General features: G+C 42.7%; 1 protein-coding gene across 1 annotated transcript in view; it reads left to right on the top strand.

Moving 5' to 3' along the window:
- The window catches only part of LOC138528106 (extracellular calcium-sensing receptor-like), a 197,502-nt gene that overhangs the window by 122,050 nt on the left and 55,003 nt on the right, over positions 1-20,449 (top strand). The window contains exon 4 of the mRNA XM_069639557.1: positions 17,306-17,533. Coding sequence (XP_069495658.1) covers positions 17,306-17,533 — 228 coding nt within the window. The remainder of the gene's footprint in view (positions 1-17,305; positions 17,534-20,449) is intronic.

Below are 20,449 nucleotides of genomic sequence, written 5' to 3'. Positions count from 1 at the left end.
GATCGCTTGGGCATAGGTGCTATGTCAATAGCAATAGCAATAGCAATCACATCAGGCTAGAGGTTGGGAGTGGTAAAGAAGACACCAAGTGAAGTTGGGGATTTAGGGGTGGGTTTGGGAGCCGGTTACAAGTAGAACATTTTTGGTGTAGCAGGGGAAGACCACAGGAATCTCACAAGATTACCAGGGCAACGGTTCAAGATGCTCTCAGAAATAAATATGTGTCACACAAGGCGATGAGTGATATGGTGCAATGGGAGAGGGTTAGGGAGGGTAAAAAGCAAGTGAGTGGAGCGAGGGGACCTGGAAAAAAGAAGGGGGACACATGCTGAGTGGCGTTGAGGTTGTGGAAGGTTTTTCAATTCTGCGCAATATTTTCCATTATCGCGGGAATCAGCGACCCGCCACTGTACTGCAGGAATTTCTATTATTGGAAATTATTACTGTGAAATGATCACGGAATAAGGGGTTATAAATAAAAGGTTTAACATCAGCAGTGTCTTCATCAAAGGGGCAGAGGGCAATAGGTTCAGCACTTGCACTTCAATCAAGTCCACCATAACTATGCACCCCCTGTTGCACAGTGTATGATGACAATGATGACATCACGAATGACAATACGGGTGACATCACTAATTACATAATACATGACATCACTGATCACGCCACTAATGACATCATGCATGATGAGATGTATGATGAGATCAATAATTAAATCATATATATCATTATTGATTATATATATAATATCTTTGTTCACCTCTGTTGATACATATTTTATTTTATAACACTTGACAATAATAGCAACATGACATGGAACAAGACACTGATACAAAAGTATCATATGATTTTGTGTAGATCATTCATTTGTAGTACATATCAGCTTATACAATTTAAAATAAAAATATGTAACGTTAGTAAGCAATTATTCAGTGAAAAAACATTGCAGGATGTGGCAATAAGGTGCCACTTTAATGCCACAAAACCCCTGAAATTCGACAGGTGCTGAAATCTATGCCACCTTAACTATGAGGGCCTCATCATGTAGCCCCTAGGCACACTGATGACATCACAGATGGCATTACTGGTGATATCACATATGACATCATGTGTGACATCACTAGTACAGCAGATGACAGGTGCAAGAAAGAGAAATGCAACATTTAAAAAGCGTGTTTCTACCAGGGTGGAATCAGGTGCAAAGCTAGGTTGGAGTTTGCATTAATAAATACAGTCCATTTACACCCATTGTATTCTTACACATCAGAGTTACTCTGTATTGATTTAGCATTGACTATGATGCTCCTTTATCATTCTGTTCTTAAAACAGTCCCTATGCAAAGAAGACATTTTAGTACTCCAATTATGACGTTTCATTGGTCCTTTATAGAATAAAACATGCATAATAAGGGACAGGCTCAGGCCACCAAAGTGATATCACTATATTTCGTACCTACATTTTGGTATTTTTGAAAAAATAAAACACTAGACGGATTAATGCCAAATAAACAAAATCATGCTTTTGGGACCTGACAACAGATTCTCATGCAAGTTTGGTGCAAATACGTTCTGCAGTTAGACTGTAGCCACAAGCAAAATGTTGTCTCCATTCAAGTCTTTCAAGATTTCAAACATTTTTGGGCCCCTCTACAACTTTTTCCACCCTTCACATAACCACATCAAACTTTGCAAGAAAATTCAAAGTCAGGTCTATATTGTTTTTGCAAAGATTTTTGCGGATATGTGGAACAGCGCCCAAATTATAAGACATCCAAAAACTGCACTTCACCAGCACTGAACGCCCTAAAACATTTTCCCCATTGATGAAACCACACCAAACTTTGTAAAATTTTTCCAAGTCAAGTCTATGTTGTTTTTGCCAAAATACATGCAGATCCGTCAGACAATGCCAAAGTTATATGTCACCAAAACCTGTTCTTCACTTACTCTGACACCCCTGCAACTTTGCCCCCCCTTTACGAAACCACACTAACACAGCAAAAATATTCAAGGTCAGTTCTATATTGTTGTCACAAAGTTTTGTGTTGATTTGACGAATGGAACCAAATGAATAAGCTCTTTGCCGTCTCTGTAATGTATGCATGTGTTATATTCACTGAAAAAACTTTTAGCTTGAAAACAGTTAAGATGAGCAATATGTTGCAACAAAACCTTTCAAATTCACTGGAAAAACTTTCATTAAAGAGATGTTAAGGTGAACATTTATCATAGCAAAACCCTTGAAATTCGGCAGACCATTCAGGCAAGGCCGCCTTAACTACTCGCACCATGCTGCACAGCATATGACCACAATGATGACACGAGAGATTACATCGCTGATGATATCACTGATGACATCACTGATTACATCACATATTACATCATAAAAGACATCACTCATTACATCACTGGGTGAATCACTGATGACATCAGAAATGAGATCACACATTATGTATGTTAAAATATTTTTGGGTCACTTTCTTGGTACATATGTTATTTCAGTATACTTTGTAACTATAAGTAAATGACATAGAACAATGGACGGGTACACATGCATGATATGAGTACTTGTGGAGCATTCATTTGTAGTATTTATTAAAAGATGACATTTGAAATATAAATATGAATATTTTAGAAATATTTTTGAATTTCTTTTAATAGCAAGCAATTCAAATAGTCGATTCCATAGAATGTACCTTATTATGGCAAATGTACTTTAGATAGTTGTAAGATAACATAATATGTACAGTAGTAAGAAAATGATAATAGGAACAGATAGAAATAGAAACATGTTGAATACTGAGTGTTAGGAAAATGTTAAATGTACAGATGTACAAGTTCTATTGTGCTTATTAGAAAACTAGAATATAAACATATTGCTTTGTAAATGAGAAGTGTTAAATAATGCATGTACAACAAGAAAGAATGAGTGTTATAAAAAATATTAATACTACATAATTATATATACAAGAGTAATGAAGATTAGAAATTGAAGATTTACTTTTAGACATCCAATTGGATCGATATTGCTTTCAGTTATTTCTTTCAAAATTAATTATGACTTTTTATTCCACTATAACAGATGACATACCAAAGGAAATTCATCTTTACATACTATACTATTTTATGTTGTACTCAGTTTTGTATGTACTTCAAATTGTGGACCATATACTAAATTTAAAGAAATTACAGCAGAGTAAAATGTACTTTGAAAATACAATGAGTAGTTAAGGGTCTTTGCCTGAATTGTCTGCCGAATTTCAAGGGGTTTGCAACTTAAAATGTTCACCTTAATGTCTCTTTAACTAAGGTTTATATATATATGTATATGTATTTTCTTATATATTATGCCAGTTAGGTGTCATTGTCTATGGAGTTTAAGAAAATAACTATTCACTTTTGAACCATTCCATTAAAACATTCTGAAAGAATTCCACTGTAAAATTGTGAGGCAGCTGCCACTAGAGGGGTGGATTTATATATATTTATTTAAATTTTTTGATCGCATTCTGAACAGCTTTTAATGTGGGGATTTCTTATGGAGAAAATAAAACGATCAACCCAAATATATTAAAATTGGCCTTTTCAAATTTTAAGATTGTTGGCAGGCATCTAGAGTTGATGATCTGGAAAAGAAAATGAAAATCCAGCTGCCCACCTCTGGGATATTCTAAGATGAATCATTATGTCACATATATGCGCAGGATGATGTGCATCTTTTAAATAACCTGTACATATACATATAGAAGATATACATTTCATACATGTGCACTACTACACATATGGAAACTAACATCAAAGTCTGGACTTAATTTGATGTCAGTTTTTGTATGTAGATGACATATATGAAATGTAAAACTCCTATATGCCTGTTACATGTATTGAAAACTCACATCAAAGTTAGACCTCATTTTCATGTGAGCTTTCACATATATAGGAGGCATAGAAGACATGCCAGAATGAATATACTCCTTCTTTTTTAACTGTACCTAGCCAGGTTAAAGATGCATATTTTCTATATGTACACTGATATGTGTATGAGGACACATCAAATTCAAGATGGGCTTTGAAGTTAGCTTTTCATATGTATATGAGACGTATAGGAGATGTAAATTGCATGTATACATGCTCTCTACAACTCTTAGAAGCCTCCCATATATCTAAAAGCTCACTTGTGTATAGGCACGATACAAATGCCATATCATATCACATCATATCAATGTCAGACCTCAATTTAATATGTGGTTTCATACACATAGGAGGCATATAGGACCTGTGCATTGGATGAATTTACATAAAGAACTCATACCCTATCTATCCAATATACATACACATGCTAGACACTTTCACTCCAACATTTCATGCTGCGTACACCACACACTCCTACAACACACGTCTATGACACACACAGTTTCAATGCACACTTATGCCACATGCTGTTATACCTCACACTTTTACAATACATACTCTTATGACATACAAATACTTAAGACACACTCTTGTGACACACACTCCAACATACAAACTTACAAAACACATACGTAAGCAAATTACACTGCACACTTTTACAACACACACTCTTACGGCATACACACTTATGATACACACTTTTCGAAAAACGCTCATGTCATACACTCCCCACCTGAGAACGAAAGCTCATTTGTATCTGGGACTAGGCACCCCCCAGACCCCCCGCTTCACTGGTCACTGATCCCACACTCGGGGGACTCGTAGCAGCACATAACCAGACTGAAGCCAAGCAACTGCAGAACCTATGTCGTGAAGCCACTTGTTCCATCTGTCTGGAGTATTTGAAGGACCCTGTGAGCATTGACTGTGGTCACAATTTCTGCCAGGCCTGCATTACCCGCTGTTGGGAGCATTATGACCGAAAATGTCCTGCCCACAATGCCGAGCAAAATCTCTAGGCAAAAACCTACGGCCGAACTGCCAGCTGGCCAACATGGCAGAGATCACCAGCCAGTTACATATACCCCAGGTGAGAGTCTGTGGGAGGGGGATTTGAGCATGGAGCGGAGTTGGTGTTAGTAGGGCAGACCGAGTATCGAACCACATGAACTGGGTAATGTTTGCTGGGAACCATCATTCTGGTAACTCTGCTTGAGCAAAGGCAGGAGCTTGTTTTAACTGTGCCAATATGTGGGTGTGGCTGTGCCAGGATGGTTACTGTCGGTCTCAAGATGAGAATTAATGTATTTTGTTTTCTTTACTGGCACAAGGTAAAGGATTGTTTAAAGGGGGCTTTCATCGTGTAATTTCCAGCTAAAAGACTTCTCACAAGATTGAAATTGCTCTTCTGGATGAAACATCACATCTCTGTTGCAATCTGACAGCCAGCTAGGCATGGATAGGTGCTACTAATCCTTGTCCCCATCCCCTTTTCACCAGAGGTCTACAAAGAGCGTCTCTACTTTAAGGGTCTACCGAAGAGGACTTACAATTTGTTCAGGTATCTTGATTAAAGGTGCATGCTCTCACCAACGTGCACTGGCAGAGGGTTGATATTGTATGCGATTACTCGCTCTAAGAATCGTCCCTGTTCAGTCACATGTTCAGCCAATGCGTGAAGTTCCTCCTCACTGCCACTTTTAATTTAACCAAATCCAATTAGTGAAGCACAAGCATATGCTGGGCTGTGCCCTTTGATAATGAGGGTTGCCACCGTTGTCTTAAAGCACATAAAACAGAAGCTGTTAAACAGCGGAACCCAAAAGAAACTTCAGAGCATCCATCTAGAACTATTCCCTAGGATAAATCCATGTAAGGTAACTCCTCCATCCCCTGCTCAGGAGACTCTTGCAGCCGCACACATGAATCCCAGCCAAATGCTGCCACCACTTCATTCAAGAGATCTGGATAAAAGTGATGGCTGTCTTAGTGGGCAATGGGCATCCTCGCAAACCCTCTGTTACGACCACACCTCTCGTCATAAAAACGAAGCTCCTGCATCCAAATAATTGGCTCACAGTCCTTTAGTAGCGGACCCCCATGAACATGGAAAACTCCTGAAGCAAAGCACTACGCCTTTCGCAACAACCTTGTTAACATACAATAAGGTTGGTTACATTCCATATACAAACAGGACATCTCTATGGTTAACCCATAGTACACATTTTTGCTAGTCCCTCATTGATGTCTGTGCCTCAAGCAACACCACTGTTTGCAGTGTAAAACTGTCTGTCATTTTGGAATCTGCTGTCACAGTGACTATGTAAGTACAAAGAAATAATGCAACCAAACACAGAAAACACGCGTTTAAAAGCAGTGTGATGACCACATGAAAACATGTTTGTACACAATTTAGACCATCTAAAGTGCTTAGTGCTTGAACATATCAGGTGACTCATGATTGCGTAGGCAGTGCACCAACCATGATTCCCCCACGTGCCAAGGGCCTATTTATATTTATAACAAAACAAACCCAAGATCTAATATCTAAAAACATGTTACAAAAATGCTGCTAACTAGCTAAAATGTTACACCATCTGGTATTGAAAGCAGTGCATCATATCATACTAGCCAACCCTACCGATTTAGGCTGTAGGATACCGCTATTTAAGCAGTCCTACCGCCTACCGATTTGCCTGTCTAAACCTACTGATTTATGATGGCTCCACTAGGCCTGGCTGCCAGGCCCAGAGCAGCATCCTCTAGTCAGTGTATTGAAGTTGGAGTAATGGCCCATTCATTTTGATTGATGATGACAAGCTCACTGCCTGGAGTGAAACAGACACTGCCTGCCCTGCGCTCCCGGGGGTCAGGGTCAGTGTCAGCGTGACCACACCTGTGCCAGCCATGCAGTGCCTCTAAGATGCCTGCCTCATCTACCTTTTTGTTCAGAGCGCCGAGCTGGTGTTTTACTAGAAATTCCTCTGAACTTATGGAAGCCCATCTATTGGAGTTTGCACGTGCATTACAGCCACGTAGACAAGTGTCACTCTTCAAAGGTGAACGTGTACTTTATTACGTGTTACAAAAAACTTCTGTCTCTTGTGCAATTAAAAATCCCTGAACTTGTTTCACAAAACGACTATTGCAGAGTCTAGCGTGGGAAGGGGGGAGCCTGGACAATACCAGAGAGCAGCCTCTCTGCATTAATCGGAGTCTTCCGAAATTAAAATGCCAGGGGGAAAAAGCAAATTCATGAATTGCAATAGAATGAGTTAGAGATACCGCTCTGTTTTCATTGTCTGAATTGTTCAGCTCAAACCATAACCGTTTCTAAATGCAAGAGAATCCTCTGCTTGTCGGTTTCTGCGTGGGGTTGTTGAAAAGACCCAAGAGTAGTGCACTGTGAGGTCCTCTGTCCCTGGGAAAAGACGCACGTTTGAACTGTGCTCTCCACTGAGCACGGTCGGGCAGTATATCTGCCGCAAAAATAAGAGCTTGTGCTTATATTGTAAACTGTCAATCATCGCCAAACAATCTCCCCCTAATATGTCATTGGCACACACAACCCACTTCTTCTTACTATGGGTCATTTTTTGCCAAACATGATGTATTTCACAGCTCTTTATTTTCCAAACGCCACAAAGAGCACTGAATGTGGCGCACATCGATGTACGCCTTGAACAGCTTCACCTTTGTGTAGACATTAAGTAGTATTTTAAAACTGTCCCTCCTTTCAGGTAGATGTTGCGCAGTGATGGGAAATACTTGGCAGGCAGTGGTGAGGAGAGGCAGAGGCTGGCACAGATGGCTGTGCAACGATAGTGGTTGAGTCCCTCTTCCGAATTGAAAGTGCATGGATACACTGTGGTTCATGTGCTCGGGCTCCCCTCCCTTCAGGCTTGGGCCTGTCACTGTCTGTGCTCAGCTGTAAATACATACACGGGCTAGATGCAAACGTAGTCTGAGTCTACAATCATAATCTCTGATGCAGGTTGATTAATTAGTTACTTATTAAGTTTGTTTAATGACATCAGGGCAGTGGCGGCATTGGGGCCTTTCCGCCTTTTCAGTTAAAAAGAGGCCATCCATGAGCCTCAAGGAGGCCCCTAGCAACTGGCCCATGGGATCCAAGAACATTGGTACTTCCTTTCTGAAAGGATCACAGATATGTCCCCAATGGAATTCTGACCCTCTCCCCTTGCTGAGCTCGCGCTTTCTTTCCCACATCCTGATGTACACTCACCCTCCATCCTAAACTCTGGGCAGATGACAAGATGGATTGACCCCGAGCAGCACGGGAGCTTGGCAGCCAGGAATTCCATGCATGTTTCCAAAACCAGATATCCATCGCAGAGCTGGTTTTCCCCAACTTGTATATCTACAGCTAGCAACCAGTAAGCAAACCAATGCAAAGGGGTATTCGGCTACTTAATTGTGTTTCCCTGAGACAGTTTCCAGAAATAGCCAATACGTGTTTCACGGTCCAGTGGCAGTTTGCTGTAGTGCTGGGTTTCCTTGATGTGCGTGCCTTTTGTTATAAGTATAATTAAATAGCAGAGTTACGGAGCACAGGGAGCTAGAGTTACATCGCAAATCAGTTGGATTATTCTGAACATTTTCCTCCCCCTCCCGTTATTAACCCGGGACATACTTGACAAATGTCATTCACAGCAAATTAGCTTCAGCAATATGGCGCTTGTGTCACGTCTAGAAAGAAACATTTATTGAACTACCTCCGGCGCGGTGGTTTCTAATCCCAAGTAAATTCTCACGCATAACAGTGCTTGGGTTGCATGCAGGGCTGAATATGACCTAAAAGCTTGCATTTCAGTATTGCTTTCCGCCGGAGCAGTGCTTGTAAAATACATGAGGCAGCAGCCGATACTCAGCCAGAGCCTGGCAGAACCTGCTCCTATGAAGCATTGAGGATAACTGTCAGGTTTACAAATCTGTGTAAAACTAGATTAACGGGGTAGGGACGGCATCAAGGCCCTTCCACCTTTTCAGTTGAAAGGGGACATGCATGAGCCACAAGGGGGCCCTGTGTTGCCAGTCAGTACTCTTAAACACAGTAATATATTTCTCATTATAGTTCTGGGGCTTTAAATGTGCACTTCCCATGCTCGCCTTACAAGCTGCATTTGTAGGAGCCCATGCCATCATCACTTCCCTTCGGGTATATTGAAGTGTTATCACCTCATTGCCTTTTCACAACAGTGTACTTTTTCAAAATATTTCACAACTGATGTGTCAAGGGCAGGGGTCAGGGCCTTTCCGTCTTTTCAGTTGAAATGGCCCATGCATGAACCAAGCCCCCTTGGCAGACTGACCCATGTTGCCAGTCCGCAGTCTTTTTACACAATATATTTATCTCTTTATTGCTTTTATTCTGGGGCTTGCCTTACACCCTGCATTTGCAGGAGCCCTTGCAGCAGTTACTTCACTTGGGGTATACAGAAGTGTTATCACCTTGTTGCCTTTTCACACCGGTCCCTCTGAAGCAGGCACCTGCTGACATAGATGGATTTATAGCTTTTCAGTGGGCATTTCATGTTTCAGCTCCCTGCTGCCTGGCTATCTCGTGATAATTGGCAGATGTTAACCCCAGATGTATTTCATTGGATAACATTGATGTGTCATAAATTATGTCATCATTATGCTACTTTCCATTTTTGAAACTTTAAGATTCCTACAGATTTTTGGTCACAGAATGTTGTCATGTGTGTCAAATGAGGGACATATTCAATCACATACTAAAAAATGTTCAATATGCCAAAGTTGCATAATAAAATCGCTATTGTTCAACCATAATGGACACCAATGAAGAATGTTTCTTTTTTTTAAACTCTGTTTATTAATGTTCACGTCATCAACATTCAGCATTATTGACATAATACAGTAGAAAAAGGCATTTACAGTTACGCAATACTGTCAGGTTGAACATATTCAAGGCGCTGGCACAGAAACGGTTTCATCGTCGGATATCATGTCACATAAGTACATTCTAAAAGGGCCCCAAATGTCTTTAGGGTGACTAGTCCTGGGTTATGTCATAACATATTGTTTTCTTTGCATTCATTAACAAATGTCAATTCTTTGAGAAAGTGCTCAACACGTGGTGCTTGAGGGCTTTTCCAGTTTTGTAGTATACATTTTTTTGCTATCATACAAGACATATTAAACAATCTCCTACTGATTTCTGCCACTTTCCCAATGTCCCCAAAAAGATATTTCTGGGGGGTGAGAGATGCCGGAACCTGAGTTATCCCCTCCATGATCTCGGCCACCTCCCTCCAGAACCCCGCAATCAGTGGGCAGGCCCAGTACATATGAAACGAGTCAGCATTTTGGTCCCCTCATTTCTGACATTCCCCAGTACAGTTTTCTGAGAACTTGGCCATCTTGGCCGGTGTGTAATGCAATTTATTCAGAATCTTAAACTGCATCAAGCGGAGGCCAGCATTTAATCGTCATACCCATGTCTGCTCCCCAGGTTGCTTTAATTATAGTCAAGGAATGGGAGTGTGATTGTATCATAGCATACAGCACGGATATGCCAGATCCGGTCACAGAGGTCACGACACTAATGCATTCATGAGATGGCGGTTCATTCAGGAATAGCGGCCATCTAGCACTGAACGCTGCTTTCATGCGATGGTATTGGAGTGTTCTGAGTTGAGCTCCTACGACTGTATCAAAAAATTCTTCAACCGTCCCATACGTTCCATTCGGAAACATGTCCTGCATTTCTATCTCCCTATTGGTATCCCATGTCTTCTGCAGATCACAATCGAATGAGGGCGAGATTCTGGGGGAAATTCCGTAGTGAGGCTTCCGGGTCATACGGTGTATGGACCAGGCGTGGACAGTGACACTGACCGGGTCGAATTTGCATGAATCCCTGTGTCGTGTTTTAAATAGGATGGATCGGAGTTTGGTTGGTGACACTGTGTATCTCTCTATCGGGATGTGTGGTGCATTGACCAATGGGTCATACCAGTGCTTGGAGAACTGGGCTTGTGCCACCAGGTAATAAAGTTCAAAGTCTGGTGCCGCAATACCCCCATACTGTACGGTTCAACCAGTTTATCCCATTTTATCCTTAGGGCCCCCTGGACGAGGTGACCGCGGATTGGAGTCTAGCAAAAAACACCCTGCCTGGCCAGAGCGGAATATTTCCAAAGAGATAGAGAAGTTTGGGGAGAACCACCATCTTCAGAACTGCAATCTGCCCGTGTAGAGAGATGGGGAGCGTAGCCCATATTTGCAGTTTAACAATAAGTGATTGCAAGAGTTGGTCATGGTTGTCCGTGCATAAGGACGTTTCTGTCCCTGGACACAATTATACCCAGATAACGTATCTGTGCAGGAGACCATTTCAGCTCGTAGGTATTGGCTTGGCGTTCTGTAGCAGGTGTAAGAGGGAATATTTTGGATTTGGAGCTGTTGGTTTTATAGCCCGAGTATTCAGCGAACTTATGTATGTCTGTCATGACGGGACCCAGGTTCGTTACAAAAATACAGGAGTGTGTCATCAGCATATAGTGATATAGACTGGGCTGGGCCTGTCATTCTAATTCCCCTATGCCTGTGATTCTCCCGCACAAATGCTGCCATTGGTTCGATTGTTAAAGCGAACAATATGGGGGAAAACGGACAACCCTGTCTGGTACCCCTACTTAATAAGAACATTTTGGAGAGGGTTTGATTAGTAAGGACCTTGGCTTCGGGTTTGGTATATAGCAAGCGGACACATTTAAGAAAATAGGGGCCCATCCCGAAGCTCATAAGCACTGCAAACAAATATTCCCATGATATGGAGTCAAAAGCCGGCCCGTGCTCCACGATCAATCTGTGCCATAACCCCAAACAATCTTCAGAGATTCAAAGCGGTGGACCGCATCGGAACGAAGCCACATTGGTCCGGTGGACCAGTCGGGGCATGCTAGGGAGGAGCCTAGTGGCTAGGACCTTGGTGAATATTTTCGCATCTGAATTGATTAGTGCAAGACGTCTATATGAGGACATGTCATGGGGTGGACGCCTAGGCTTTAATAGCACTATTATTACTGCCTCCCTCATAGACTCTGGTAGGATGTCTCGGTCCATTGTTTCTTCCCATACTTTTAACAGGACGGGGGCCAATTCGGCATGATATTCCTTATATAGCTCCATGCCCAGGCCATCTAAGACCGGCACTTTCACGGGTGTTAGGAATTTTATAGCTTCTATTATTTTAGAAAGTATGCCTAATAGCGTCACTGTGTTAAAGTTGATCTTAGAAGGTATTCCCAACATCATTGAGCGTGCCATAATAGCGTCACTGTGTTAAAGTTGATCTTAGTAGGTATTCCCAACATCATTGAGCGTGCCATAATAGCGTCACTGTGTTAAAGTTGATCTTAGAAGGTATTCCCAACATCATTGAGAGTGCCATAATAGTGTCACTGAACAGATGGAGTGCATAGAATGGAGGGAGTACATGGAACGGATGGAGTGCATGGAACGGATGGATACCATCATATCACACCACCACGCTTACTCTCTCCTATACACCACCACTTAACTAGAACACAGCTATACTATGACACATTCGGTATAGCTGTTCTCATACTAACACCCGCCATTACTCCTCATCATCCTAATTAAACACAGCTAGCTGAGCACACACCGCTAGCCTAAGCGTCTACTCAGACGTAACGCAGCCAGAAATCAGTCTGGGTATCAACCCACCATATTCCTGACCTCCCAACCACCACACCTACCGCTTAGAAGCAGCTATCATACAAGTGCCACACCAGCTGCACACATAGCCGGTGCACCCACGCACCTTATGACTCTCTCTCCCTCTCTCTACTGACTTGAACTGCAGTTCCCAAGGGCGTTCAACCTCCCAGCGCTTTGAGATCATACCAATGATACATAAGGCGCTATATAAATGCAAAGTAACATAACATAACTTGAATTAGCTTTGTTACATGCACCTCAGTAAGTCTGAAGAGAAGAGCAAGTCTGCGTGAAGATGAGTTCAAAGCAGGGACTGCATTATTCGCGATGATTATGTGTGTTTTCCCTTTTTACTGATTACTACACATAAATAAAACATATAATCAAATTGGAGCCATTAAAGAGGCGGTTTCCATTTGTTTTCTTACACAGTGCTTATAACAACAAGTTTAGAATATCTACATGGCCCCCAGCACCGCCTGTAAAATAGGTGAGAATCAAACTAGTTCCTCTTCAATAACTGTGGTTCATTGCCTTTTAGGCTTCTGTCATTATAAAGATGGTGAATGTTTCTCCTAAACACTAAACGGTGGCTCTTTGTTTCACTCTAGTGGCCATTTGACACCAGAATAAGAAAAAGAGAAAAAAGTAAAAGGCACACAATAAAAGTGCAGCTCCGTGCTAGATGTAGTGGGTGGGAGCCAAGGTGAAATTTTACATCTAAAGCTACAGAAGAGACTGCTGTAAGTAATGCAATCAAACATATATGAAACAGCCCGTAAAATGAATATAGAACATTAGAACAAAAGGGAGTAATTAGTATTATGTCCTATATTGTTCCATGTGTCTGCAAATTCCAAGCAGAACCTTGGTGGAGTGATTAACGACATCCATACTACCGTTGGCACATCTTTGGTTAGCGGTGAGTGTGGTTGAACACCATCTAACTGATGGTTGTACATAATTAAAGTTTGTCGCTATAAATAAAGAGGTTAGAGATTGATGAGCATTGTGTATGTTTGTATTTTAGAATTATACTCCAGAAGACATCTGATTCAGTTGTTGTGGGAGCCCGGAATGGTGGTTCCTAGATCCTGAAGAAGGTTGAAAAAATGAAGGACCAAATAGTCCATTAGTGACCGAAACATATGTAGATCATTGGGACAATAATTATAGTTGTTCTATGGACATAAATTGATCACATATCGGTGAAAAAACAGTACTGACAGGAATGGGACTGTTTATTGTTCTTTGTTTATTTTATGTGCAATCATTTTTGTTGTATGCAAATTGTTGTTAAATATTTGAAATATTGATGGTATGTGTGAAAGTATGAAAGAATAGAGACTGATTAGAAGAAATGATGATGTTGAATAAGTTGGGTTAATATTACTTTGAAAAGTGTATTCTTATGAAAATGAAATTGGTTTGTGTCTTGAAATGATAAAATGTGTATATTTTTGCAATTTATTCTCTCTAGCCTCATTTGTACCGAGGCTCATTGTTTATTATTGTGCTATATAAGTTTACCCTGAGAGCCTATGGTATATACAGGTACCCCTTTATTATTCCTACACATAAATACCGACAGAAATCAATCTGTTTACTGTCTGCGTTTATTTATAATGGGCAAAAAAGAAATATGGATGAATACAGACGGAAATGACGGAAAAATAAGTACCATACGCGATGCCTTAATCAGAATGTGCATTGTTGTGAGTCCTGTTAGTTGTCAACCGTAACTGCACGGTACTGAAGGATACAATCTAAACCACGCATTTTGTCTAAAGTTTTGGCATTGTTAACTAGCAACTTGTACTGTTGTGTTATAACTCTGCACATCTGTGATACAATGCAGCTTTTTCCTACAAGAGACATTTGGCCACAAATAGCACTTACAAATATTGGGCAAAGTTTTTGTAGGTTTGAAACTGTCACAGCTTTTCTCATCGTTTTGGACACCAGTTTAGTGTGCAGCACGTGCACGAATGCCATACATTCTGAGGGCAAACAATAGGCACAAGGAAAGAAGATGGATTTTATAAATCTATGTGTGTAATGAAAGTGAACAATACGTATGATTTTACCAATTGAACCTGCAAGCCAAGGCTTTTAATGGTGCAGCCATTGCTGCCACTAAATATATAGGAACACTGTTCTTTCCACACAGCCAAGTGACAGATGTTGCAGCATAGGTTCTAATGTCTCAAGGTGTGCATTGGAAGAAATTGCCAGTGACATCATTATGCACTGGATTGGCGTTCTACCCCCTCCTCCTCACTGGGGATGGGTTGGTCACCTCATCAATGAAGTCTTCCCCTGGTGAATGGTCCTCTTATGTTGCATGGAGCACAACAACTATTACCTGGAACACGTTCTCGGGTGCATAGATGACGTCTCCCTAGTCACGCGTACACTACGCATGCTCTATCAGGTTATGGCACGTGCTGCATTATATGTGTGTTTGATCACACGCGCTACGATCCAGGAAACGTTTGAGGGGCCATGGTTTCAGTGGGTGTGCAGGGTCCTCTTAAATACATATATTAATATGATGCCGACATGGCTGAATGTGATTTGTCTCCAGCCTCAGGTGCATAGTTTTTACGCTGGTACCACATTGACACTATGTTACGCGGGCGATGTTAAAGTGCACTTACCAAAAAGCCAACTTGTATCATGTCATTCATCACACCTGGTGTTTCACTGCTGAGCAAGATGTATGCATTATTTGTTGAATTCAGCAAATGTGCATAACAAGCTGTGATTTGAAAGTCTGCACTGCATGCCATGTGTATGTTCAGGGAGTAATGCATTTTGTGATTTGTGGGCACCTGCTCTGTTGCATGTGGTGGCATGATGTAGACATGGATGCAGAGTGCCACTACAACATTGGGGAAGCCTGGCCCTCCGAAGGAACTATGCCTTTACAAAGGTGAAATCTATGGACGTCTGTGGGAACACAATGAAATAGCTGCATGTCTTGCAGAGTGCAGACTAGGGCAGTCCTGCAGCCGTAGCAACAGTAACCTGGTATGGTCAGGTTGCACAGACATGAACCACTGGCAACATATTTACCAATGGCGGAATGTCAGTTGAGTTAGTGGCTGCAATGACATATGTGCCCGGCTGATATGACAAAAAGAATAATTAGAGTACAATGGGCCTCAGCAGTGGTTGGGCGTATTATTACTGGCGCATTACCTCTTCGCCCAATCCCTCCAGCTCTGAGCTGGAGGTGAATGCGCCGACTTTCTCCCATTCCAGCGCAATTACCGTAGTACAGTTACCACCGCAGTAATAATGCTGAAAAATGCCCCTTTGAATCCTATGGACTTTAAAATAAATGGGGAATTACCCACCACCCCAACTTGTGATCCTGGCACTAATAGCATGGAGCAAGTTGCAGTAACGCTAATTGCGCTGGGCAGTATCCCGGCGGATTTACCTCCGGGCTACTGCCCAACTCATGGTGAGGCCCAATGTGTTCCTTGATTGGATGTCTTCTCCTGTGTTTGACTACCATCTCTTATACCTCCTGATTGAGGTTTGATGCCCCATTTCATAAGCTCACCACAATTCAAGCAACATGCACTAGCTCTCACTTCTGCACCGTTTCGCCTTTTGGAATTCCTGTAGGATTCATGTTATCCAATGACCCTTTCCTGTTTATGAGCAGGTTCCTTTTGTAACACTTCACATCAGTGTCTTCTTTCTACAACTGAGGAGGGGGATGAAGGGGCAAATAAATATTCCTATCCATTGATTGTCTTTAGCGGTGAGGAATGGAGACCCCAGAACAGTCAATCACAGGGTCAAGCACTTCATACATGAACTTTACACAGGCTCGCAAAACCTCATGCGGGTGTGCAGAGTTGGATGTGTGTGTGTGTGTGTTTTTTCATTACGAGTGCTTTGGCTTGATTTCACTTCAGCAACACAGGTCACCCTGTATGGAGTGATGTTTCAAGATGGGGATACCACCATATGAGCATTCCACCACTCACCATTGCACCATGACAGCCGGAGGTAAACCCGCTGATGGGAATATCAGAAGATGAAGCCAGAGGTCATTCCCCCAAAAGAGAGCAGCAGGGCAACATCAATCCAGTCACAAGTAACACACGTGACGGGCAAAATGCAAGCATTCCCAACATACTACGTAATCCAGGGATAATCCAGTAAATCCAACGGGAATACGAGTTTGGGAAACATTTGGATAAGCAGGGCCATGTTGCTCTGAAATTCTTGCACTTTAATATAATCTTAACAATGCTGGAAAAATCAAAGATTACCTATAAAATATATGTCTACAATAGGTAATTGTATGACACATTGCCGCCTATTAGCCATCTTTGGAAGTTCATGCCCATTGCAGACAAAAGCCCCATGGGTATGCAAATTATTTTTAAAAAACCTTGCATGTTTTAGTTCCTTGTCTTACAGGACACTAAACACGTCTTCTTTTTAAAATGAGCATGATGCGTTTTCCATGAAATGTTAGGATGAGGTGCCCCCCTAATGCTTTTGGTTTAGGAACCCCACTGTAGTTGTCTCTGTCATGATTTTCGGGAGTGTTTGCAATGATTTCATCCCTGCAATCTTCTCTCTGTAAGGCTTCTACCAACCATCAATTTGAACCTACTATATAATCTTCTACTTTCAGCTTCTTCACTATCTGAAGCACCTTCACTTTAAGACCCCCGCTGGGGATAACATATCCTTTGATGCCAATGGCGACGCCCCAGCTGCCTACGACATCCTGAATGTGCAGATATCCCCGAATGAGGAATTTCATGTTGCGAAAGTCGGAAAGTTGGACCCGACTGCACAAGATGGCCGCGATATCATTGTCAATGCTGCCACCATCCTTTGGAGTGATGGATCGTCTCGGGTGAGAGTGGAGTACTGTGGTAGGGAAGTGAATCTTGTAACAGGACATGTGCAAACCAGCACCAATTCCTAATATCTGTGTGCAAGTGATTCATAGCTGTGGGCCACTAGTATGAACCTAACCAGTCCACAAAGCATGTTACCCATTTGGGGTCCTTAACACTGACTTGGTGGGAGAATAACTCTGGGGCAATGCGCTTGTTTTGGAAACAAGCAAACGCAGAGCGGCACAGGTTGTAACCCGGTCCCGCGCTTACAGGTTGGAATCCGGCATGAAGCTCGATATAAAAAACAATTATTCTTTTAAAATGTACTATGTCTCTCTCTATATAAATATGCATTTATTTGTTTATTTTTCTCTAAGGATAAAAGCCTCAAATGGAGTGACACATTGTCCAGGTATCTAAACCCCACATTCAAATCCTGAGGCTCTGTGCACAGGTACATGATTATATACTATTAAGCAATATTTCCCAGCAGGGGGTGGCATTACCGGTCAGTGTAAGTTAGAAGCCCCAGTGAAGCAAGGGCTTTAGCGATAACCCTGGGGCATGCCCCTCTCGCACCCAGCGAAGAGTGAATTGCTATAATATCCTGGCACGTTATACTGGGATACTGATTGTTTTTTTCAAGTGGTGAAACGGCGTGTTTGCCATTTCTCAACTTGAGCAAAACTACAATCCAAGATGGCAGCCATGGAAGAGGGAGAAGGGAACTACACATAGGGCCTCATTACGAGTTTGCAGGTAGCCATGCTGTTTTTAGCAGCATGGCTACCCCCAAACTCAGGTCTGGGTCTCGCAAAAGGGGATTTACCACGCCATTCCAACCTTGGAGGGCCCGGTAATTCCCTTTCACGGGACCCAGACTCGGTATGTCCCCATTCCCATTGAGCCCCCATAGGGCTCAATGGGAATGGGGAGGATGCTAACAACGGGCCTGTTAATGACTGGCCCCTTGTTAGCATCCTGGACTTCTAGCGGGTCCCTCTCTGCACGTCTGGTCTGGTCAGGCGTCCAGAGCGGGGCCCGCTGCAGACCTCGTAATATAGCGGACTGGAATGAACAGTGCTGGTCACTTCCCAGCACCGTTCATTCCATGACCGCCAGCCTGGTAATGAGACCCATAGTCTGTTCTCCCTTTCCATGGCAGACATTGCCGCGTCGGCGATGCACTGGGAACACTAGTGCTCCCGGCACCGAGAGAGACAAGTAAGTGGCAGGTAAGTGAGGTGGAGGTGTTAAATATGTGGAAACATGGTGGAGGGTAGCGGGAAGGGGACAAGAAGCACTTGCCTCAGTCCCGGCAGGGGACAATGACGGCCTCCCGCTCCGTGGAGGCTCCGAACGGGGGCTTTACTATGTGATAAACCCACTGTTTTTAGCCTTTTGATTGGCTCGGAGGCCGCCAGTCTTTGCTCGCCATGTACTAATAATGATTAGAAAAACTGTAATGTTAGGATAATTTAGGGTGAGAGTTGTAAAAAATCGAATGAATACTAAGAGCAATGTGCCTTAACTTAGTTATTCTAGAATACAGCCCTTTTATCCTAGACATATATGTGAACTATAAAGATCTGTGCATGACACCAAAATGATCTTTAATTGGATGCAACTTAGCGAGAATTCTTCGTTAGTGCTATTTCCCAATACTCTAAAGAGTACAATTGGACAATAGGAGCATGCCAGAATGTCACGCTTGGAATGATAACCTTCGCTCAGCAAACAATTTGTATGGGTATTCTAGGTTTTGATAATGTGCTTTCCTCAGTAAGACAAGTCTAATGTTCTAAATGTTGTTTTATAACGCATCGGCATACAGGAGAATTGTTTTATATGTAGAACATTGACACATTTAAAAAAAAGCCAGTTTACAATGTTAGTCCAATAAAATCGATTATTTTATTTGAAAGCTTCTTTTGCTGAGAATGCATGCGATACTGTATGGACCACAGTTCACAGGCGAAGACCCTCTCACAAGCAATTAACACTGCCCCAAGCAGACATCCACGCGAGTCCTAATCCAAAGGCAATGAACCCCAGTTTACCCAATGGCACTCGTATGTTCAACGTCAGAAGGATGAAATGTGAGCCAGAAATAGCTTCCCTTCTACTTGATACTGACTTAGACCTGTTCACTTTTCAGTGAAACGTAATTGTACATTAGCACCCGGCACGCGCGGCGCAACGGGAATACTGCGTGGTGATTGGCTCATTTGCGAGCCATACCACACGGTATTCCCTTTTACGCTGTGTGTGCCGGCTACTCTGTTCCCGGCGAGGGGCGTGGCAGCCCCTCAGCCAATGAGGAGGCTCGAAGCAGGGCAATCCCCGCTCCAAGCTTCCCCAAGGCTGGAGGCTTCCTTCGCCCCTGCCGGGAATTCAGGTAAGAATTTTTTTTTACCTCCCACCCCACCCGACTTACCTTCTATTCTGCAATCTCCAGCGAGGGACGATGGAAACCTCCAGCCGTGTGGAGACTCGGAGTGGGGCCATCCCCGCTCCAAGCCTTTACATGGCTGGAGGCTTCCATCGTCCCCCACCGGAGACCGCAGTACTTTTTTTTTTTTTTCCCGTCCCCCTCCCTTCCGCCCTCCCAACCCCACTTACCTTCTTTTTTCTTCTGGTCTCGGGAGCGAACGCGCTGGGAACAATTGTGTTCCCAGCGCGTCTGCTCCCGATGGCCGCCATGGAAAGGGAAAACGGACTACATTTTCCCTTTCCTGGCGCCCATTTTTTTCATTTTTTTTCTTTTTTTTCTGTTTCGAAACAAGCGAAACAGAAAAAAAATGCCATTAGCACCCCGGTCTAATGGGCCCTTGGTGGCGGGCCAATACCGCCCACGGTAATGCCCCCGGGGCAAAGTTAAGGCCCTCGCTACGCTCAGGCCTGTAACAAAGTCCACGGGGGCATTACCT

The sequence above is a fragment of the Ambystoma mexicanum genome, chromosome 7q (genome assembly GCF_040938575.1).
Source record: "Ambystoma mexicanum isolate Mex_15411 chromosome 7q, UKY_AmexF1_1, whole genome shotgun sequence".
Classification (NCBI taxonomy): domain Eukaryota; kingdom Metazoa; phylum Chordata; class Amphibia; order Caudata; family Ambystomatidae; genus Ambystoma; species Ambystoma mexicanum.
This window is presented reverse-complemented; position numbering and strand designations above follow the sequence as displayed.